This window comes from Dipteris shenzhenensis, chromosome 7 (genome assembly GCF_047967505.1).
Source record: "Dipteris shenzhenensis isolate YYH24624 ecotype China chromosome 7, Dip_SZ_1.0, whole genome shotgun sequence".
NCBI lineage: Eukaryota > Viridiplantae > Streptophyta > Polypodiopsida > Gleicheniales > Dipteridaceae > Dipteris > Dipteris shenzhenensis.
In genome coordinates this window covers 7,085,532-7,110,295 of record NC_141602.1, presented here as the reverse complement: position 1 = coordinate 7,110,295, position 24,764 = coordinate 7,085,532, and the positions used below count along the sequence as shown (strand labels likewise).

Genomic DNA, 24,764 nt, shown 5'->3' with positions numbered 1-24,764 from the left:
TTTGAAAGTAATTAAATAATGCCAAAATTATAAGTAAAGATTTGATTTTTCATACATTGATATATGTTTTCCCTTGTTTACAGGCCCATGCACAAGACGACGAGGAAGACGAGGAAGGAGGTGCAGAAGGGAGCGCAGAAGGGAGCGCAGAAGGGTGCATGGAAGGCAGCGAGGATTAGTCGTAGAAGTAGTGCTACTATTCTTTTTTGTACTTGAAGCCACTGGCTTGGCTTCGTGCCTCTTGTATATAGACTCCTCTTATTTTTTATACTTGAAGCCACATGACATGGCTTAGCTTCCTTATTTTTTGTACTTGAAGCCACATGACGTGGCTTAGCTTCGTGCTATATGCATATACAAGCACTTTTTGAGCTTTCAATTTTATTGCGTTTTGGAGTTGTAATATTTTATTTGGAATTGTAATTAAAATGCGGTTTATAAGAATTGAATTACAGAATGTGGATATGGGATTCTTGTAACTATATAGCATACACAACATACACAGTATTCTGTAAAATTTATTTTAAAAAAAAGGCGCGTCTATCAGGCGCGTCTGTCTATTCAACTTGCGTCTATACGCGCATCTATAAAAGTGTTTATAAGCGCGTCTATTTATGCGTCTTTGTGCACGTCTATATGCGCGTAAGTCTGATATATAGACGCGCAATCAGACACGGGTCTCTCGGGGGGGTCAGTATGTAAAAACCCTCAATATCACGTGCGTTCAAGGCCTATTTGTAAAATCCCTTATCTGTAATTTTTCCATTAATAAAATGTACCCTTTTTCTATATAAATCTGTAAAATTTTCCCAAAATCATTAAAAAAACTCCCTTATGTAAATTAATTTTTGTAAAATTTAGATATTAAAAATATCCTTCTGTTGAACTCACGTGACAGGGTTACATATGACCACTGACCCCCCCGAGGCGGGTCTCCAGACGCGCAAATAGATGCGCCCGTAAGTTTTTTATTTAGTTCATGAAACGCGTCTCTGCGCGCGTCTATGGGTGCTTTGTCTTGTTGTGTATATACAAGTGACTCTTGTACCAACCAACTCTCGTCCATGCTACCTTTGGGTCTTGCATTTTGTCTCACGAAGCCCTTCAAGGTCTTCATGAAGCGCTCGAGGAAGAACAACCATCGTGCATGTATAGTACCGCATATAGTAATCTCATCCACCAAATGCACTATAAGATGTAGTTGGCTTGTGAGAATAGAACGTGGAAATGTCTGCTCCACTAAACAAACCACCTCCACTGACATAATTCGAGCATTCTCAAGCATGGTGGGATCTATTTCCTTTGAGCTCACATACCTAGAAATGAAAAAGTACAGCATATTAGCAATATGCATTCAAACTTGCATGGAGCATTGATACGCAACATATTTTGTATCATGTAAAGGACCTCACAAGCTCGCCCATCTTGTAAATACAATCTTTCATGTCCTTCGATGCACTACGTGGAATGCTAATAGGTAGTATGAACTGAACCCACGAGGAGGTGGTTGATTAGTTGCTTATAATTATTCACTCACAAATTTTGAAAGGAAAAAGATATTATGCTCATAAAATACTTACTTGGAGCATCTTGTGCCAATCATGAGATTTCAAGCCATATAATTGCTCTACACCTCTTTTCTTGCTCTTTGTAAAGGCTCCCTTCAAACACCTCATGCATCTAGTGGGAGTACGAATTGTAGTAATAGCGCGCTTCACCATCGCCATCTTTTGATAACATCCACAGTGCACGAGGTAAAAAAACACGCCCATTTGGTCTCTCTTGTGGCCAAGCTTCACGCATCCTCCCTGTGGTACGTAGATCCTCCCTTATGCCTGCAAAATCTCGTGTCCCATTCAAATGGTCCCAAATGGTAGATGCCACATTCTTGAAGATATACATGGGATCAAGCAGGTGATTGATCTTGAGGTGGGACCAATATGGTAAATGATAAAAGATGGAGTATCTAAACAAAATAAAGTGTTAGCAGGCAATCTTTACTTCCAACCAATATAGCACACAATAGTTACAAACCCTTACCGGCTCATGCCAAGTGGTGGAGGAGTCGTGGAACTGTCCCAAATTCTCATCCAATCTCCTGCGGTGAGTGATTGTGGGAGGACTCCATTCCAAGGGGCAACATATCTAGGATGGTCAGGTGGGAGAAATCGATGGTGATTCTCATAGATGACCTTATTCAGTGCATCTGCCTATGAGACAACTAGCAAAGGACCACAAACAAGACATGCATGGTAACTCGATGTAGTGAGACCTGAACAATAGACGCAATTAAGAGTTGAAGGTGGGTTTAGGGTGCCACATCCTTTGCCTATTCATTATTCATAATTAGAAGTGCAATGCTTACCTGAACACTCACCATAGCCTGGGAAGTCATGCATCGTCCACATCAAGATTGCTTTGCAGTTGAAGTCTCCTGATGAGGGAGGCCTAGTTCTCACATCATGCACCTCGATACCTCTCCAAATTATCTCTAGCTTGTTAATCAAAGGCTCCAAATAAACATCAGGGTTTTTGACTTTATGTTTTTCTGGAATTAGAAGGGACAGCATAACATGTCCTTTCTTAATAGCCATAGAGGGTGGAAGATTGTAATTCACCAATATCACTGGCCATACACTGTAAGATGTGCTTTTGAGACCAAATGGGTTCACACCATCCAAACCCAATCCAAGTATCAAGCTCCTAGGTTCTTCCTTGAAGCTTGGCCATGTGTCTTCAATATGCTTCCACGCAGGAAAGTCCGCGGGAGTTCTCCACTGGCCATCAGTTGATCGATGGGAGGAATGCCATGACATGAGCTCTGCAATAGATTTGCACTTGAACATATGTTGGATGCGACGGATTATGGGAAAATGTCGTAGAACCTTACGAGGCACGTCCAAAATTTTGAGATCTGCTCTATATCTTGCCTCTCCACAAGTAGGACACTCTCTTGCATCCTTATGTAGTCCACGAAACAAAATGCAATCATTGACACATGCATGGATGTGCTTGTAATCTAATCCTCCAAGAGAGGTCACATGTTGTCTTGCCATATCTCTTGAGGTCGGTAATTTATTCTCCTACACAATAGCCTGCACGTGAAGACCATAAATGAGGAAAAGCATTCGAGTAATTGACCCACTAGCATAATTCACCATGTTTGCAAAATAGACTTTAAAGCTTACTTGAGTAATGCATTCAAACTTGCATTGCTCCATCCATAGATGGTTTGCAAGTTTAGTAACTCAAGGGAGGCACGTAGAATAGAGAATGTGCACCCCTCATACAATGGAGTCGACGCTACAGTAAAAAGATCATCCTACTCCATGCTATCATCCCTCCTTGATGGACATATAAATCCCGCACCATATCATCAAACACCTCCTCCTCCATGGCTTCATGAGGTAATGGTGGAGGGCTACTATCACCATCACTCCATGCATCCGTAACGGTCCCTCCTGAAGATCCCACCTCATATCGCCGATGCTTCGCCTCCTCACGGCGAGCATAGGGCAACATATGCGGGTGTGGCACTGCATCTTGTATCAAATTAAAACAGGATCATAACTTAAACATATGAACACCCATAGGTACCTCAATCAACCTTAAGTTACAAACCCTTACCCTGTTTATGGTCACATCCCATTCTCCATACTTTGAGATGTGATTGAGTGTAATCCTACATGCATGATACATGTTTCCTCGACATCGATCACACAGACATTTGATTTTTTGCTCCAACCACATTTCGCGATGGTGGATACGGAGGGATTCATCCTCACTGGAGATACTTGTTGAAGATGAATACATCCTACAAACAAACAACCCACCAAATTTGCTCTTCTTCAAATGTTTAATTTTAAACTCTATGGCCCGTCCAAAAGGCACATCTAAAAGCGTGTCTGTTTGTTCTGTGGTGCGCATCTAAAAGCACGTCTAAATGCACGTCTACTCTATGTATTTAGACGCGCCTATAGATGTGCTATTAGACGTGCCTATAGACGCAGCTTTTAAACCTGCTTTTAGCACGCTCGCTTTGCTTTTCTTCACATTACTTATGCTTTGCATGGCTTGCTTGCTTCCTTATTAACAGATCCACAGTTTCGATGCTTAAGAAAAAGCTTTTCTTCACATTACTTATGCTTTGCGTGGCTTGCTTGCTTCCTTATTAGCAGATCCACAGTTTCGATGCTTAAGAGGAAGGCTCCCATACTTACTTCCAAGCTTACACTTAAGAGGAAGAAACCCACACTTACTTCCAAGCTTAAAGAAGAGGAGGACGAACAAGGAGGTGAAGCAACTTTGAAAAAGAAGAAGAACCTTCCATACCTTTATCCAAGGTAAGCCTTTTTGCAGTTGATCTTTTTTGGAAGTTTGCTCTCTTTGGATTTGTACTTTCTCAAATCCAAAAAATGCATGATCTAGGTATAAGTGTCATGTTTATGTGTCGGGCGCAATGTCCTTTTCTACTTTTTAGAAAAGTCCGTCTGTCGGAGCGCGTCTATAGGCGCGTCTCAAAGCACGTCTAAAACTATGTCTATAGGCGCATCTAAACATGCGTCTAGCCTATTTGCAAACACAGACAGACGCATCTATAGATGCACTATCATATGCGAAAATAGATACGCTATTCAGATGTGTCTATAGATGCGCTCTGACAGTAATCCTCTCTTCCCTTCCCCTTTCTTCTCAGCTCATCAGTAATAGATTTTTTTTCTTTTTTCCAGTTCAACATGTGACCAGGAAGCACTTCCAGCTCACCTGATCCCCAGGATTCTATTTGGAGGGACTTATATAACCTTTTAGGGCACCCTTCTACTCTGCGGAGTTATACGGGTGTATGACAGGTACTCTAAACACCCCCCAGGAGTCGGCACTATAGACTCCAAACCACCCCACACCAGTTGAGATCACCCCAACGGAGTCAGCACAGCTTAGCCGGCTACACAACGTAGGCCCATCTCCCATGCCATTTTATGCCCCTTCCCCCATGCCATCTTATGCCCCTTCTACCATGCCGTCTTATGCCCCTTCCCCCATGCCGTTAGGAGGTCCTTCTATCTCGCAGAGCTGTCGATGTACTCCTGTGTAGTCGAGACTCGGTTCTCTAGCTACGAGTGGTCAGCGTAGTCCCGTGCAGTCTCGAGCTACGAGTGGCCAACGTATGAGCTCGACACGACACAGTAGCAGGCGTAGTAGTAGGGAGAGCGGTGGGGGATGCATGGCACAGTGCTTTGGGAGGGGTGGCGGTGGGGACGAGGATGATTTAGATGATCTAGACGTGCCTCTGGGTGATGGTATGATATTCTATGACATCACTCAGACAGGACGCATCTTGATGGATGCGCGGGGGAAGGACATCATGGCCTTCATGTGCTCTAGAATTGCTAACAATTACAGAGATTGCTTTATCCACTTCAAAGAGCAGCCAAAGAGGTTGGCTGATGAGACCCTCGCTGCTGTTCGCTCTAGGTATCCTAACCCCCCCAATCGCCCGTTCATAGATAAATGGGCCAAGTCAAAGATTGTTATGATACTTGGCAATAAAATATCTTTGCTTAAGAGGTAGGCACTAGCGGAGCTTGCCAGGCTCGAGGGAGGTCAACCACTAAGGGGCCCACCCCACACCGCTCACAAGCGTGAGTGGAAGAAAGCAATGAAGTCAGCAAGGGAGGACCCCAGTCTGTAGCATGTGGAGGCACGAAGGATCCAGATGGAGGAATATGGAAGCGCACATTTTGGAGCAGGGGGTGTTGAATCATGGGAGGCCCAATTTGTAAGTCTCGATCTCAAATTATATTGCTTATGTAGTTTATTAGGAGGTTGTTTCTTTGTACTAATCCCTCCGCAAATTGTGTCGTCTTGCAGCTTGAGATCGTCGGCAGATACCCCACTCCTGTGGAGACAGTCTACCACCGCCACCATTGCAGAGGAGATACATGGAGGCACTTCTATGATGACGGGTTGATTACTAAAGAGCAGTATACCCGGGCTACTGGAGTGGCCCCCGAGGTATTGGAAAGAAATTAAATAATGCCAAAATTATAAGTAAAGCTTGGATTTTTCATACATTGATATATGTTGTCCCTTGTTTATAGGCCCGTGCACAAGACGATGAGGAAGACGAGGAAGGAGGCACAGAAGGGAGCACAAAAGGGAGCGTGGAAGGCAGCGAGGATTAGTCATAGAAGTAGTGCTAGCTACTCTTTTTTGTACTTAAAGCCACTGGCTTGGCTTCGTGGCTCTTGTATATACACTCCTCTTATTTTTTGTACTTGAAGCCACATGATGTGGCTTAGCTTCCTTATTTTTTGTACTTGAAGGCACATGACGTGGCTTCGCTTCGTGCTATATGTACATACAAGCACTTTTTGAGCTTTCAATTTTATTGCGTTTTGGAGTTGTAATGTTTTATTTGGAATTGTAATTAAAATGCAATTGGCTGTAAGAATTGAATTACACAATGTGGAAATGGGATTCTTGTAACTATATAGCATACACAACATACACAGCATTCTGTAAATTTAAAAAAAAATAGTATAAAGCGCGTCTATAAATGCGTCTATATACGCGTCTGTCCGTTCGACAAGCGTCTATTTTTGCATCTATAAATGCATTTATAAGAGCGTCTTATTAAGCATCTAAATGTGTGTCTATACGCGCGTGTGTCTACTATATAGATGCATTAGTAGACGTGGGTCTCCAGACACGAAAATAGACGCGCAAATAGACATGCCCGTAAGTTTTTTCTTTAGTTCAATAAACACGTCTATGTGCGCGTCTATGGGTGCTTTGTCTTGTTGTGAAAACTATTTTCCACTATAAGTCAAATCATTTTAAAGATAAGAAATCTAAGAGTATGTACACCCAATTTAAGTCAAAAAATTCTCACATATTCGTGGTGAATTTAATATACAAATCCAGATAATGCAAGAATAAAAGTGAAATAGCTGAAAAGATAAAGTGGAGGCAAAAAAGAGAGGAAAGAAGAAGAAAGACAAAACACAATCAAGCAAGAGAGGCAAAAAGAGCTCTACGAAGTAGCACTTTTGATTGTATTTGAGACATGTAAAAGAGAATGTATTTTTGATTACTACTTCCCATTAATAATTGACATTTGCAGGCATGTAGCTAGTACAATTTCTTTATGCTTTTCATAAAAATAATAATGTGCAAATACCCATTGACAAGATAACACCAATTGAGAAACATCACATGAGAACACAACTTACAATGGAAATTTGGGAGATTAAGAGGGAGAAAATTGACACCATTTTCTATGCTCTGATACCAAGCAAGCTCTCCTGTGCTTTCATACATACACTCTGTGGAATCTTGATCTTCTTGGGTCTATTTATGGATTTTGATGTTCATGACCAGACAATTGCATCAATACATTCCCATACTTGTGGATCCAACCTATTCTCTGCCCAATACTCATTCCAGCAATCAACATAGGCATCTACATCACTGAGCCCCTTTCTCTTAACTGATGGTGCCCAATACAAAATTAATAATTTCTTGAAATTAGGAGAAGCAGCATCCATCTCAGCACTTGATATGGCAACCCCAAGCCATACTCGGGGGGTTCACTCATCATATGTAACCCTATCACGTGAGTTCAACAGAAGGATATTTTTTATTTCTAAAATTTACAGAAATTAATATACATAAGGGACTATTTAAAATAGTTTTGGGAAAAATTTACAGATTTGTATAGAAAAGGGGTACATTTTATTAATGAAAAATTTACAGATAAGGGATTTTAGAAATAGGCCTTGAACGCACGTGGTATAGAGGGTTTATACATAGTGACCCCCTCGAGAAGCCATATGGGGTATATAGGATCTGATGGCCTTACGAAGACGAAGTCACCTTGCTTAACATCCACCATTGGTCTAAATTGTTCCCTTGGCTTACCTTTTACAGGCCCACAATAGTGATCATTCCATTCCTCATAGACTTGGAAATCATTAATGCAAGCATCTATATCATCCTCCTCATCAGGAGATTGTGTTCTTGGCCAAAACTCTCTATACACTCCTATCTTTGAGATGTTTTCCTGTTCGAGCTCACCGATCATGGTTTTCCAATAGTCTATCACTGGCCTAATGTAGGACTCATACGATGCATTCTTTCCACTTGAACATCTCTCCCAAAACTTAATGTAATCCTTTATCCCTGATATTACTTGCAAGTGATCTCTCACAAATGCAGCCATTGGCAGTATATCCGGACAACCTATTGGCAACAATGATCGACCCTCACTATCTTTCTTTCATAGCTCAATTCCCCCTTCAATGGGCATCCAATTCGGTCATTTTGGATGCAGCTTGTACTGCATCATTGGTCTGTCACCTTGCATGTAAAATCGAAATCGTAATGGCTTTGCATGTCCAACTAGCATTTCTTGCCCATCACATAGGTAGCCATCCACATAATCCTTGAAGTTAGGAACCCGTGTAAGAACAAATGGTGCCAGTGAAGATGATGTACATTTTTTGAATGTATCCATCAGATGCTGGAAAGTGAATGTTTGTCCCACCTGCAAGCTCTCAGAAAACCTGCTGAACATTGCATCAATGTCCTCATGTGTGTGCCCTACCATCAAGAAGCCCAATTTGACTGTCTTGAAAATGCCCCTTGCTACACTACTGCACACGGATCCTATTGTGACATTTATGTATCGATGTTTAAATGTCGCTATATAGCGACACTGAGATACTATTTTATAGCGACATTTTCCTGAGATGTTTTTACTCATATAGGCCTTAAAAGTTAGTTTTTTCCAATGATAAAATTTTTTAAATTTTCATACATGTTTGATCTCATAGAGAATAAAAATACGAGAGCATGTACATGTTTGATCCTTTGACAGAATAAAAGTACAAGAGCATGTACATCAAGTTCGAAGCTCATATATTCATGTCTATGTTTGAGACTTGGCTTTATCTTGAGCCAAGTCTAGTGTGCCAAACGAGTCTATCTCCAACTCTATACTGAGTTGATCTCCTACATCATCATCGTACGTTCACCATAGACTTGATCATCTTCTTCAATAAAGTCGGGTGATTCTTGATGATCATCATCTTCTTCCTCAATATCGTGATCTCCATCTTCCTCCCATATGATGTCATTATGCACATATTCCTCTTGGCTCATATTGTGATCTTCATCTTCTTCTCTAAATCCATCTGGATCAATTGGATTCAGCATTACACATAAAATGGGTTGCCTATATTGACCATTTTAAACCGATGATGTAATATTAACCAACCAGGCAAAGACAATGTAGTTGCCAATGCACTGAGCCAACGACGAAGCTTAATAAATCTCTCAATCATCAAGGGAGATTCTTTTGAGCCTATGAAGGATACCTATGCTAATGATCGAGGCTTTTCAAAAATTTGGCATAAAATTAAGTAAGCCAATGGTACCCCTATGGCCTCATATTCCATTTGTGATGTCTATAAATTAATTTGATGTGACATATGTGATGTTTTTTTCTCTAGTGAAACTTTAGGTCTCATGACCTAAACCACTATTCCCAAATGTCCATGTTACATTTTACGAGCTTCTAAAACTTTTGTAATAAAAAACCCTTTCGTATATTAATCCTTGGGCCTTAATTTACTTATGTATATATAAATTTATAAGTAATTGAATTAACAAAAACCCATCTGTTGAACTCACATGATAGAGTTAGATATGATGAATGACCCCCTTGAGGCATGCGTGTATGTATGTATGTATGAATGTGGGTTTTTAGAGAATGGCATTGGTGTTATTCTCCATAAACCTACATGAGTGCCATTCTCCATAGGGAAATTTAAAATTTGAAGACTCACATAGAGATTGGCACCAGTTCATGGACAATGGTACTAGTTACGATATCCATCTGGGTTTGTGGAGAATGGCACTAGTGCCACATTCTCCACAAGCTCACATGGAGAATGGCACGAGTGTCCATTTGCACAATCTTCTATCTGATGCCATTCTCCATGTATGTATGTATGGATGTATGCATGCATGCATATAGGGTGGTGGCATGATCATGTGCTATAATGATGGTGTGATCTTAGAGAGATCACAGTACTATATAGTAAAAAATGGCACACCTTAACATACACCTACCCTCATCAATGACACATGTTTGTATTTATGTTTAACTCATACATGTATCACAACAACACAAAGCAACTATAGATGCGCTTGGTAGACGTGCAAAATAGCGGGCGCGTCTATAGGCGTTGCTCTAGTAGAGAAATTACGGGCACGTCTATGGGCATAACTAAACGCTCGTCTATTTGCGCGTCAATCACCGCGTTTATTTGCGCGTTAGACCTGAGAAAATACGGACCCGTCTAACATCCCGTTTATTAGCGCATCTATTTGCACGTGTATTTGCGCGTTTATTTGCCCGTTTACACTGAGAATCAGACGCACATTTAGACGCGTTGTTAGATGCGCTCCAGAGAATACAGAAAGTGAGATTTTGGTGTACATCATTGCTTTCCAAACATTGCCCATGATTACCAAAGCACATAATTTTTTGCAAGCCCACATATACAAGAATTAAGGGAAATGAGGAGAATGAGACAATATGTAAAATAGTTTTGCCAATATTAATTATGGGGCTACGGTTCAATCTCATCCTCAATGAGATCAACCCTTGCCAAACTATCTACTTCAAAATCCAAACAAGTGTTTAGATCTACAAATACATTCAACCCACTACTACTTGTGCCACTCATGTGCTCATCGAAATCAAGATCTCCAATGGTAGGCTCGTCCTCACGGGTAATTCCGGCCTCAATATCTATATCTCCTATCTCATGATCATCCTCCTCTCTTGTATCACGGTCATCATCATGTCCATGGCCATGATCATCCTCCATACGCTCCATATTAGTAAATGTACTATACATCACTTTGGAACGTGGCATAATAGGTATGACATGCCACCACCTATTATTATCCACCATTGGTTGATAGACAACCTAATTCAAACTCAAATACAATCATGTTACTTTTCTTGCATCAAATATTTAAAAGCGAGTAATTTTTATGTGTGTGCACAGTACCTGTTCACATTGTTGCGGTAGTATTAGTGTGTCTTTCCTACTTTGCCAAAACTTTGTGGAGTCAATAGTTACAAAGCCACTTGCATGGCGTTTGATTGTTGCATTAGGGCCTCTTTCCACCACGTCCTTAAACCACTTTACATCCAAAACATACACAAAGAAGCGTCGAAAGTCAAGCATAATGATATTTTGGATTATGCCACAATAATCATCCATGGCTCCATTGGCTCCCTCAAAGCTAGCAATGACGCCGCAATCTTGTGTGTTTCTCTTATCATCAATCCGTTGTGTTCGAAAATGCTTGCCCTCACACCATATAGCATTGAACATAGTGCACTACACCAAGAAAAAATCAATTAAATAAGCAATCTAAATTATAAAAACCTCCCAACTTATGCATAACATTCTATATACCGACCTTGCTCATGCATCCCCTACCATACTCCCATTCTTCCATTATGATATGCATCCCCTCGTCTTTCTCTGCTTTCTCCATTTCATCAAGTAGCCAATCCACATGAATATCCTTTGGAAGTGCTCTTAGACGATGAGGGTATGGCACACGAGATCCGTGGTGTGTACGAAAGAGGACCCTTTCTTCTTATCTTCTTGCCTTTGCATCCTCGTATCTTGTCACCCATCTTTTCATCACATCACTATTAAGCACGCAAAAGAGGTTGATACTATTACGCAACTCCGTGTTCATTACTTTGTTGCGTCCTTTTCCTGGAGGCACAATAGAGGTCATCCTTAGGTCTTCATCATCTCTCCATAGTCGTGGGAGAGAGCTATCCACATCAACAAGAAACTCAGAAATATATACAAGTGACTCTTGTACCAACCAACCCTCGGCCATGCTACCTTCGGGTCTTGCATTTTGTCTCACGAAGCCCTTCAATGTCTTCATGAAGCGCTCGAGGAAGAACAACCATCGTGCATGTATAGTACTGCATATAGCAATCTCATCCACCAAATGTACTATGAGATGTAGTTGGCTTGTGAGAATAGAACGTGGAAATGTCTCCTCCACTAAACAAACCGCCTCCACTAACATAACTCGAGCATTCTCAAGCGTGGTGGGATCTATTTCCTTTGAGCTCACATACCTCACAAGCTCGCCCATCTTGTAAATACAATCTTTCACGTCCTTTGATGCACTACGTGGAATGCTAGTAGGTAGTATGAACTGAACCCGCGAGGAGGTGGTTGATTAGTTGCTTATAGCTATTCACTCACAAATTTGAAAGGAAAAAGATATTATGCATATAAAATACTTACTTGGAGCATCTTGTGCCAATCATGAGATTTCAAGCCATATAACTGCTCTACATCTCTTTTCTTGCTCTTTGTAAAGGCTCCCTTCAAACACCTCATGCATCCAGTGGGAGTACGAATTGTAGTAATAGCGCGCTTCACTGTCGCCATCTCTAGCTTTGATAACATCCACGGTGCACGAGGTAAAAAAACACGCCCATTTGGTCTCTCTTGAGGCCAAGCTTCACGCATCCTCCCTGTGGTACGTAGATCCTCCCTTATGCCTGCCGAATCTCGTGTCCCATTCAAATGCTCCCAAATGGTAGATGCCACATTCTTGAAGATATGCATGGGATCGAGCAGGTGATTGATCTTGAGGTGGGACCAATATGGTAAACGATAAAAGATGGAGTATCTAAACAAAATAAAGTGTTAGCGTGCAATCTTCACTTTCAACCAATATAGCCAATCTTTACTTCCAGCCAATAGTTACAAATCCTTACCGGCTCATGCCAAGTGGTGGAGGAGTCATGGAAGCGTCCCAAATTCTCATCCAATCTCCCGCGGTGAGTGATTGTGGGAGGACTTCATTCCAAGGGGCAACATATCTAGGATGATCAGGTGGGAGAAATCGATGGTGATTCTCATAGATGACCTTATTCAATGCGTCTGCCCGTGAGGCAACTAGCGAAGTACCACAAACAAGACATGCATGGTAACCCGATGTAGTGAGACCTGAAACAATAGATGCAATTAAGAGTGGAAGGTGGGTTTAGGATTGGAAGGTGCCTATTCATAATTAAGAGTGGAAGGTGCCTATTCATAATTTAAAAATGCAATGCTTACCTGAACACTCGCCATAGCCTGGGAAGTCATGCATCGTCCACATCAAGACTGCTTTGCAGTTGAAGTCTCGTGACGAGGGAGGCCTGCTCACATCATGCACCTCGATACCTCTCCAAAGTATCTCTAGCTCATCAATCAAAGGCTCCAAATAAACATCAGGGTTTTTGACTTTATGTTTCCCTGGAATTAGAAGGGACAGCATGACATGTCCTTTCTTAATAGCCATAGAGGGTGGAAGATTGTAATTCACCAATACCACTGGCCATACACTGTAAGATGTGCTTTTGAGACCAAATGGGTTCACACCGTCCATACCCAATCCAAGTCTCAAGCTCCTAGGTTCTTCCTTGAAGCTTGGCCATGTGTCTTCAATATGCTTCCACGCAGGAGAGTTCGCGGGAGTTCTCCACTTGCCATCGGTTGATTGATGGGAGGAATGCCATGACATGAGCTCTGCAATAGATTTGCACTTGAACATATGTTGGATGCGAGGGATTATGGGAAAATGTCGCAATACCTTACGAGGCACATCCAAGGTTTTGAGATCTACTCTATATCTTGCCTCTCCACAAGTAGGACACTCTCTTGCATCCTTCTATAGTCCACGAAACAGAACGCAATCGTTGACACATGCATGGATGCACTTGTAATCTAATCCTCCAAGACAGGTCACATGTTGCCTTGCCATATCTCTTGAGGTCGGTAATTTATTCTCCCTTGGAAGCATTTTACATAATAGCCTGCACGTGAAGACCATAAATGAGGAAAAGCATTCGAGTAATTGACCCACTAGCATAATTGAGAAATGCATTCAAACTTGCATTGCTCTATCCATAGATGGTTTGCAAGTTTAGTAACTCAAGGGAGGCACGTAGAACAGAGAATGTGCACCCCTCAAACAGTGGAGTCGATGCTGTGATAAAAAGATCATCCTGCTCCATGCTATTATCCCTCCCTTGATGGACATATAAATCCCGCACCATATCATCAAACACCTCCTCCTCCACGGCTTCATGAGGTAATGGTGGAGGGCTACTATCACCATCACTCCATGCATCCGTAACGGTCCCTCCTGAAGATCCCACCTCATATCGCCGACGCTTCGCCTCCTCACGACGGGCATAGGGTAACATGTGCGGGTGTGGCACTGCATCCTGTATCAAATTAAAACGGGATCATTATAACTCAAACATATGAACACCCATAGGTATCTCAATCAACCTTAACTTACAAATCCTTACCCTGTTTACGGTCACATCCCATTCTCCATACTTTGAGATATGATTGAGCGTAATCCTGCGTGCACGATACATGTTTCCTCGACATCGATCACACAGACATTTGATTTTTTGCTCCAACCACATTTCGCGATGGTGGATACGGAGGGATTCATCCTCACTAGAGCTGCTTGTTGAAGATGGAGACATCCTACAAACAAACAACCCACCAAATTTGCTCTTCTTCAAATGCTTAACTTAAAAACTCTGTGTTGCGTCTATCGCCACGTCTATCTTCGCGTCTAATGTCGTGTCTAACTGCGCGTCTAAATGCCTGTCTACTCTGTGTATTCAAACGCACCCGTAGACGTGCTAATAGACGCGACTATAGACGCATCTACTCTGTGTATTCAGACGTGACTATAGATGCACTAATAGACGCGACTTTTAAACCTGCTTTTCGGCGCGCCGCTCGCTTTGCTTTTCTTTTGACTACTTAAACTTCGCGAGCAGCTTTCTTCCTTCTTTATCAGCAGTTCTATAGATTCGAAGCTTAAGAGAGAGCCTCCCATACACAGTTCCAAGCTTTCACTCAAGACAAAGGGACCGTACCTACAAGTTTGGAAAAGAAAGATCCTTCCATACCTTTTTCCAAGTAAGTCCTTTTGAAGTTGTTCTTGCTTGCTCTTTCCAGTTTTGTACTTTCTCGCATCCACGAAACGCAGCATCTAGGTATGAGTGACACATTCTTTTGTTAGGTGAAACGCCCTTTTCGACTTTTTAGTATTCTCGACTGTCGGAGCGTGTGTATAGAGGCGTCTGAGGGCACGTCTAAATGCGCGTCTACAGGCGCCTCTATATGTGCGTCTGGCTTGTTATAGACGCACACAGACGCGCTCGCACAGACGCTCTGTTAAACGGAGTTTTAAACGAATAGTTAAACGCGCTTTTAGACGTGCTATTAGACGGATGTTTGGACGGACTGTTAGATGCGGTGGTAGACGAGCTTTTTAACGCACTGTTAGACGGATTGATGAACGGACTGTTAGATGCGCTTTTACTTGATTTGTTAAACGCTCTGTTAGACGCGTTTATAGATGCGAAGATTAGATGGGTCTATAGACGCGCTCTGACAGAGCCTCTTTTTTTTTTTCCCCTTTCTTCTCATCTCCCAAAGTAATAGATTTGTTTATTTTTTTCCAGTTTAAATGTGGGGAGGAAGTGCTTCTAGCTCAACTGATCCGCGTGAATCGATATGGAAGGATTTATATAACATTTTAGGGCACCCTCCTAGTCCTGCGGAGTTATACGGGTACATGACGGGTACCCTTAACACTCCCTAGGAGTCGGCACTACAGACTCTGAGCCACCCCACACCACCTGAGATCACCCCAGCGGAGTCCGCACAGCCGTCTTATGCCCCTTCCCCCGTACCGTCTTATGCCCCTTCTCCCATGCCGTCTTATGTCCCTTCTGCCATCCCGTCTTATGCCCCTTCCCCCATGCCATCAGGATCGAGGTCCTTCTGCCTCGGCGAGCTGTCGACGTACTCCCTAGCTATCGAGACTCGGTTCTCCAGCTACGAGTGGTCAGCGTAGTCCCGTGCAGTCCCCAGCTACGAGTGCCAGTGTACGAGCTCGACACGACAGGGTGGCAGGCGTAGTAGCAAGGAGAGCGGTGGCGGATGCATGGCACAGTGCTTTGGGCCATGTGGCGGTGAGGAGGATGATGATTCCGATGATTTAGACGTGCCTCTGGGTGATGGTACGATTTATTATGACATCACTCAGACAGGAGGCATCTTGATGGATGCGCGGGGGAAGGACATCATGGCCTTCATGCGCTCTGTAATTGCTAACAATTACAGAGATTGCTTTATCCACTATAAAGACCACCCAAAGAGGTTGGTTGATGAGAACCTCGCTACTGTTCGCTCTAGGTATCCTAACCCCCCCAATCGCCAGTTCACAGATAAATGGGGGAAGTCAAAGATTGTTACGATACTTAGCAATAAAAGATCTTCCCTTAAGAGGCAGGCACTAGCGGAGCTTGCCCGACTTGAGGCAGGTCAACCTCCAAGGGGCTCGCCCCACACCGCTCAGAAGCGTGAGTGGAAGAAGGCAATGAAGTCAACGAGGGAGGAGCCCAGTCTGCAGCACGTGGAGGCACGGAGGATCCAGATGGAGGAGTATGGGAGCGCGCATTTTGGAGCAGGGGGTGTTGAATCATGGGAGGCCCAATTTGTAAGTATCGATCTCAAATTATATTGCTTATGTAGTTTATTAGGAGGTTGGTTGTTTCTTTGTACTAATCCCTCCACAAAGTGTATCACGGTCATGCAGCTTGAGATCGTGGGCAGATACCCTACTCCAGTGGAGACAGCCTACCACTGCCACCATCGCAGAGGAGATACATGGAGGCACTTCTATGATGATGGGTTGATTACTGAGGAGCAATATACCCGAGCTACTGGACAGGCCCCCCAGGTATTTGAAAGTAATTAAATAATGCCAAAATTATAAGTAAAGATTTGATTTTTCATACATTGATATATGTTGTCCCTTGTTTACAGGCTGCCCCTGCACAAGACGACGAGGAAGACGAGGAAGGAGGTGCAGAAGGGAGCGCAGAAGGCAGCGCAGAAGGGAGCGTGGAAGGCAGTGAGGATTAGTCGTAGAAGTAGTGCTACTATTCTTTTTTGTACTTAAAGCCATTGGCTTGGCTTCGTGCCTCTTGTATATAGACTCCTCTTATTTTTTGTACTTGAAGCCACATGACATGGCTTAGCTTCCTTATTTTTTGTACTTGGAGCCACATGACGTGGCTTAGCTTCGTGCTATATGTATATACAAGCACTTTTTGAGCTTTCAATTTTATTGCGTTTTGGAGTTGTAATATTTTATTTGGAATTGTAATTAAAATGCGGTTGGCTGTAAGAATTGAATTACAGAATGTGGATATGGGATTCTTGTAACTATATAGCATACACAACATACACAGTATTCTGTAAAATTTTTTAAAAAAAAAAGGCTCGTCTATCAGTGCGTTTAAATACACGTTTATATTCGCATCTGTCTGTTCGACTTGCGTCTATACCTGCGTCTATCAAAGCGTTTATAAGCACGTCTATTTACGCGTGTTTGTGCGCATCTATACGCGCGTAAGTCTGATATATAGACACGCAAATAGACGCAGGTCTCCTGACGTGCAAATAGACGCGCCCATAAGTTTTTTATTTAGTTCATGAAACGCGTCTATGCGCGCGTCTATGGGTGCTTTGTCTTGTTGTGTATGTGTGTAGGGATATGTTCTAAGGATATGTTATTGCACTATCTTAGCCATACAATCATATAAATAAATGAAGCAATTCATTCTGAATTATACTATAACCTTCAACTAGGATGAAGTTGTAGTAAGCTCTATAAACATTAAGTATCCATTATGGAACTTGTTGTAATCAAAGTTTTCAACTAGCCTTAAAGTCATAAATCCTAAGTAGTTACAAAAGATTTTTAGAATTAAAAGTATCTTTAGAAGACTTTTGGATTTGCAAAAATAAAAGATTTTTTATAGTGAAAGATATAGCGATCAAAGATTTTTAAGACATTTAACACTCATAAATCGTAAGTAGTTATGTATCTAACTCTTTTAGTTCCTTTCAAATGTTTTAGTTATTAAATAGAAAGTAAAAGGCTTAATTGGTAGGATTAAATAAATCATGGGCATGGTTAACAATGAGCACTATAATCTATTATATATTACAAAGAAATTCATGTAATTATATGTTGGGACTTTGCATTAATGGGAAGAAGGCAAGGCTCAATCATCATTATAGTTTATTTGCTAAAAGGTATTTCACATTATCTAATTTTGGGATTTTGTATACATGGGTTGAGGTCATTATAGTATATCATGCTACATATTGCACTAAGATTCCAATCAATCTTCATCACGGAATCAAGTATGATTAATAATAAGGCATAATTATAGAGATCATATTTAGAAACTACAATTATGGGATGAAGTCATTACAATATATCATGATACATGGGCATCCCAATCCATGTATACATCCTCCATACAACTAATAATAACGCATGATGATAAAAATTATATTAATTATTAAGTATCATCACAGGATGAAGTCATTACAATATATCATGATTCATGAGCATCCCAATCAATGTTCATGGATTGAAGTACAACCATTAATACATGATGAAATCATAATCATTAACTGCCACCATGGGATGAAATCATTACAATATATCATGCTACATGGCGATCAAAATCAATGTTTATCACGGATTCAAATACAAGCAATGATTATGAAAATCATATTCATAAAATACTATGCAAAAGCATGAGTCCTTATGTTTATGTTGTTGGAGGTGACACTTTCTTTGATGTTATCTTGAACTTACAAGAAAGGCCTTTGACATGGGTTCTTTGATATCCTATTTTGACTACAAAATATTCTAACACAATGATAATATCCTAACTTCAAATGTATAGGAAAAATGCTATTTGAGATTTAATGACAAGTTACAAAGGAAGAACCTCATCATGCAATTTGAACATACTATCGTGATTATTGCCTATAATTGAAAATGTGGATAGGGTTGATGTTACTTGTTGTGATGTTGTGTATAGCAAGGAAGAGATCAAAGTTATGGAGTCCAGGTAGGGTTTATGAGACAAGAAAGAACAATATGCATGTAAGGTAAGGTTGCACCCCACCCTTCCATGTCCAAAAAGTACTATCTAGAGTTTGACATTGTATGAGACTACTTGTTGATGCACATGTTGAGAGACAAGTAGTACACAATAAATCAAAGGAGCAATTGGGAAAACTTATGTAGATCCTTGTTCTACACATACGCTCTGAATAAAAAACAGAGATGCCAAAGTTTGTTGAGAGGATGGGTACCAAGATGGTGATGCACAAATAAGAAGATGACCACCTATACACGGAGGATGCCTTGGTTTGTCCCTTTTTGTTTGTAAGGTGTGATTGAGTTTTTATTCATCCCATGGGCCATGAAACAAGTAAGGAAGAATAAGTTTTTAATTTGGAGTGAAGTGTGGGGTTGTCCTGTCCAAAACGTCGGTGGTCGACAGACTAGAATATTTAATTACGAGTGCCTCGAACGTTTCAAACATTAAAGATTACAACGTTCCGAAATTAAAGATTACACTACAATATTGGGAAATTAAGACGGTCAAAATAATATAAATGTGAGAGGCTACCTCTGGATGAGCACCTTAAACTGATCAGCAAGCATTTCTCTCCGCCATAGCCATAGCCACAGCACAACATTATGGTGCCCTTCAGGACGCTGCTAATCTTGCTCTTCTTGGCCACCAGCTTCATGCTCTGGGCAGCCTCCTCGGCAGTCGCTTCCACAAATCATCATTTCCACTGGAATGTAAGTGTACCACGGCTTAAAATGTTGTCGATAATCTATCCAAGCCTTCTGTTTCTTAGCCATGACTATACACATTCTACAGTTCTCATTTTTGCTGATGCTCACCTTCAAATTGCCAGGAAGGGTCACGTGTAAGAAAGTTTGAATGACACAGCCGAGATTAGTGCTGTCGGATAAGCTGGTAGAACTTGCAATGTTGCTCTTGACTCTTTGTCGCTTGAGAGTATGTAGAAAGCGCTAATATTATTTTGGTGAGCTGCATTTAAGCTCTTTGTTGCACTCTGTTCAAGAAGAATGTGATATATAAGGCGCTAAAGGAAAACACAAATGAATGTAGTGTTTTTGTAGACATAAGATGCGTCGAAACAAAACACAAAATGCGTCTACACAACAGAAGTAGCAACTTTTCTGCGGCTCTGGCTCGGCATGACGTTCCTGTGTGGTGATCTGATGAATCGTCTTTGTCAGTTGTTCCTGCGGTCTTCGATATCCTCCGTCCAGATTTTCAACTTCACTCTTTGCGAATTCGATGCATCTCTTTGCGAACTTGGATGCATATATGGTGTTCAGAGTACATGTGTCTAGTGTGTACTCTTTCACGTGGAACTATGCACGAGTTGCGAATTAGCCTCGTCCTGAGTTCTACGCGGAGTCGTCTTTGTCTAATTTTCCCAATGTAACAACTCACAGCGCTTAGCTGTTGGCAGATCGAACATGCTAACGTTACACGCCTTTGCGAGACGAGGTCCATCGTAACAGTCAATGGCCATTTCCCTGGTCCTACTGTTTACGTCAAAGAAGGCGACAATGTCACCGTGAACATCACAAACTTGGTGACTTCCAACATCACTGTTCACTGGTTCGTTGAGCAGCTTCCTTCTTTCTTAAACAACTAACGACTATTTACTGCGTGGAGCAGCTTCCTTCTTTCTTCTTTCCTGAGCAGCTTCCTTTACTGTTTGACAGGCATGGAGTCCGGCAACTCTTCACTGCGTGGGCAGACGGGCCGGCCTATATTACGCAATGTCCCATCCAAACTGGCCGGTCTTACGTTCACAGATTCAGAGTCATCAATCAGAGAGGAACGTTGTTTTGGCACGCACATATCAGCTGGCTGCGAGCTACAGTTCATGGAGCATTTGTCATAAAACCTAAAGCGACTGCGAAGAGCCCGTTTATCGCTCCGACCGCTGAACTGTCACCGATCATACTAGGTACCTACCTTACGACTTATAGCAAGGAATCCAATTCGCAATTTCGGAAGCTGTAGCAGTGTAGTTGATGGAAACGGTTGAATTGAAGAAGAAGAAAAGCTACAGGGAGAAGGTGATGAAGTGAGATGGTTTCAGTTATGACTGTTGTCTGTTGGGACTTGCGAGAGAGAGATCAGTAGCGATTTCACACTGCTAGTCGAGCAAATGCAAATGCCAGCACTTCCGCCCTGGTAGTCGCGCGAGGAGGGAAATCGACTTGAATCATGAATGCCTCACAGAGCGGTGGAGACGGTTGTCGGTCCACCACACTCTCCGGACTCCGGAGTCCGGATTCGTGAAGAGGTGCCAGAGTATTACGAATCACGATGTTATAGGAGCTAGTCTGAGCCGTCTGGCGGCCAGTGTCCGATCGACCATGGCTTCTGAATTGAACCACGTCTCCTGTACTTGGAAGAAAGCAGATTAAACGTCAAAAGCCCATGCACACATGACACATTGTTGCGCAACCGAAGTGACAAATTGCGGGGAATCTTAGACTGAACGCTATTAAATGGAAACACTAGTACCCCGTAGTACCCCTAATCAACACCGCCCACAGCACGTTCACGCGCTGCCTTACAGGATTCGAATTTCGCTACACCAATAGTCCTCAGCACACTCAGGCACAAGTGTGTCAATGTATTGCATTTGTTCCCACTCAATGGCTGCCCATCTCGCAAACCTATAGGGCTGAGAGATTCAGGAAGTTTAACCCGTGAGACTGGAATTGGTAGAAAGCACCAGAATTTACAAAAGCCCTGAAGAATGCCCATTCAGATGGCTCAAAATGAAGCATGCCAATTGGAAATTATGCTGGCATCTATGATTTCGGAGCATTGAGGGTGAACGTAGGCAGCTCACAGGCATTTCCTGCTCGTTGGGTATATCGTGGGAATGCAGGGTTTTACCCCGTCCTTGAGGATCCAGGGGCCAACGATCAGTAGGTAGGGGTTCATGGCTTCCGGAAACTACCAGTCGTCTGACGACAAGCGATCACCAACAGCGGGGTGATTTTGGCCCCATAAATTGTTCTTGCGTTTGGAAATTGGCCACATGGGGTAGGCTGCAGGCGAGGAGCCCTTCCCCACGTTTCCTGGTAGCGCTGGATCAGCGTTTTCCTTGCTATGCAAACCCCCATGCGAGGAACCCATGGGGGCGCCTAATCAACACCGCCAGCGCCACATGTCCGTCCAAAGCCCGTCCACCGTAGAAATAGGCTGATTGCACAGAGGCCTGATGTAGAGGCGGTGATTGATCTTGACATGATGTTGCAGGAGAATGGTGATGTAGAGGCGGTGTAGAAATAGGCTGATTGCACAGAGGCCTGATCTTGACATGATGTTGCAGGAGAATGGTGGAATGCTGATGTAGAGGCGGTGATTGATGAAGCGCTCTCGACAGGTAGAGGATACAATCATTCGGACGCGAGAACAATCAACGGACAACCCGGTTACCCGAGCAACTGTTCTCTAGACGGTAGAGGTTTCCTTTCAAGGCTCAAACTCTCTTCGCAGAATCGCAATGTTTGGAGATATTGAGCGAAGCGTTTGTGATCTGTCATGTGCAGACATCTCGATTTTCAACGTTACGCAAAACAAGACTTACCTATTGCGAATAATCAATGCTGCCCTCAACGTCCAAATGTATTTCGCCGTGGCCAATCACTCTCTCGTTGTAGTGGAAGCAGACGCTGAATACACGCAGCCTTTAACAACCGATGTAGTAGTTCTTGCGCCTGGGCAAACCACGAATGTTTTATTGACTGCTGATCGGCCCATCAGTAACTACTTCATTGCAGCTTCTGTGTTTTCCCCGGCAAACGACAGCCTGATCGCATATCTTCCTACGCCGACCACTGCCATACTCAGTTACAACGGAGCTGGTGTACTGGGCGTGGATGAAATGTCGCTCCCAACGTTTCCTGCTTACGATGACAAGGACTATGTCGCCGATTTCACTCAGAATTTGAAGGGGCAATATGAGAGCAAAGGCTACTTCTATTACGATATCCCCATGAAGATCGATGAAAATCTGTTTTACACTCTCAGTTACATCAGCCAGCCTTTCAATGGTACTGGAACCACGTTGAAGACGGCAATAAACAACGTGACGTTCAGCGAACCAAGCATCTCTTTGCTGCAGGTAGCATTTTACTAAGTTTATATCGTGCCGCTGCGCCCATAATCTTGCTATTCTGTAACACCGGAATACGCATACATCTATTCACACAAACGCTTTTGCCAGGAAATTCGCACACCTCTTTCTTCACGCTGTCGATGTCCTTGAAGCTGTAATATTATTGCTTGTATGTACAGGCTTATTACAACAACATTGCCGGAGCGTATGAAGCCGATTTCCCAGACAACCCACCTTACCCCTTCAATTATACTGGCGGCAATTCGTCCGACATCCCTACAGCAGTACTCGGTACAAAAGTGAAAGTCCTCGATTTTAATATTAGCGTGCAAATCGTGTTCCAAGACACATCCACCTTCGCATTCGAGAGCCATCCAATCCATTTGCATGGAACAAACTTCTATATCGTTGGAACTGGGTTCGGCAATTACAACGCCACTGTGGATCCCGCCAAATTTAATCTCCGTGATCCGCCATCTAGGAATACGGTTGCCGTACCATCCGGAGGATGGGCAGCTATTCGTTTCAGCACAACAAATCCAGGTGAGAATTCCATCCTAAGCGCTGCAAGAACAGTCTATATTGCTACGTTTGTGAATTTAACTTTCGTTTATCTTAATCAAAACTTGTTTCATGGCTGGACAATTTGCAGGGGTTTGGTACATGCATTGCCATTTAGAGGCTCATACCTCTTGGGGTATGTCAATGGCGTTCATAATCAAGAATGGGAAGGGACCTGACCAATCGTTGCCGCCGCCTCCAAGCGATCTTCCGCCCTGCTAAAGCAAGCTGTTCAGCTGTTATGTATGAATTGCTGATGCATAATATCTCCTATCCGTTTCGCCTATTACGTGGCTATACCTGTTCCTACGCATCGTATCATTGTATATATCTATATGTATATTCATATACAGCCAATGATATTCAGGGAAGAGGCAATGCATTTCAGAATCATAATGAAATACCTTCTGCTCTCGATAGTTCATAGATTATTATTGGAGCTTTCTATGTGTGTTGATGAAAGAGAAAGCAAAGAGAAAAGTGAAGAATGACTTAAGGCATGTATTCTTTTATTACGCTTTCTTTTTGCACTTTCAATTGTAGCCTGGTTTCAATCTTACCTCGTACATCACTCAAGAGAATGGAGCTCACATGACTCTTTAGAGTATTTTAAAATTTATGCCACAAGTCTATTCTCTTTTTCAACATCACCGAAGGACATGAGCCCTTTATGCTTAGAGGCAATTCGAGTGTGTTTGAGCAATTAATGCAACCACGCCTCCCTCATGCCCACAACAAGGTGTAAAGTGCATTAATATCAAATTGCAAGGACAAAGGAGCTTTTAGATATATTCTATCAAACTATATTTTGATGCAGAGATTTTGGTGTACATCATTGCTTTCCAAACATTGCCCATGATTACCAAAGCACATAATTTTTTGCAAGCCCACATATACAAGAATTAACTGAGGTGAGGAGAATGAGACAATATGTAAAATAGTTTTGCCAATATCAATGATGGGGCTACGGTTCAATCTCAT

General features: G+C 42.3%; 1 protein-coding gene across 1 annotated transcript; it reads left to right on the top strand.

Moving 5' to 3' along the window:
- Positions 1-19,688: 19,688 nt before the first annotated feature.
- On the top strand, positions 19,689-24,294 carry LOC147899878 (laccase-4-like). Its single transcript, XM_087377441.1, has 7 exons — positions 19,689-19,833; positions 20,541-20,692; positions 20,800-21,047; positions 22,434-22,562; positions 22,654-23,228; positions 23,402-23,765; positions 23,875-24,294. Exons 1-7 carry the CDS (start codon positions 19,726-19,728, stop codon positions 24,003-24,005), a joined length of 1,707 nt encoding a protein of 568 aa, XP_087233567.1. The 5' UTR covers positions 19,689-19,725; the 3' UTR covers positions 24,006-24,294.
- The last annotated feature ends 470 nt before the right edge of the window (positions 24,295-24,764 follow it).

Bases quoted from the DNA above. Each gene is read 5' to 3' on its own strand.
- LOC147899878 (XM_087377441.1), top strand. From the start codon at position 19,726: ATGGTGCCCTTCAGGACGCTGCTAATCTTGCTCTTCTTGGCCACCAGC. The intron at 20,693-20,799 runs GTTCGTTGAGCA...ACTGTTTGACAG, and splicing joins TCCAACATCACTGTTCACTG to GCATGGAGTCCGGCAACTCT. The intron at 23,766-23,874 runs GTGAGAATTCCA...GACAATTTGCAG, and splicing joins TTTCAGCACAACAAATCCAG to GGGTTTGGTACATGCATTGC.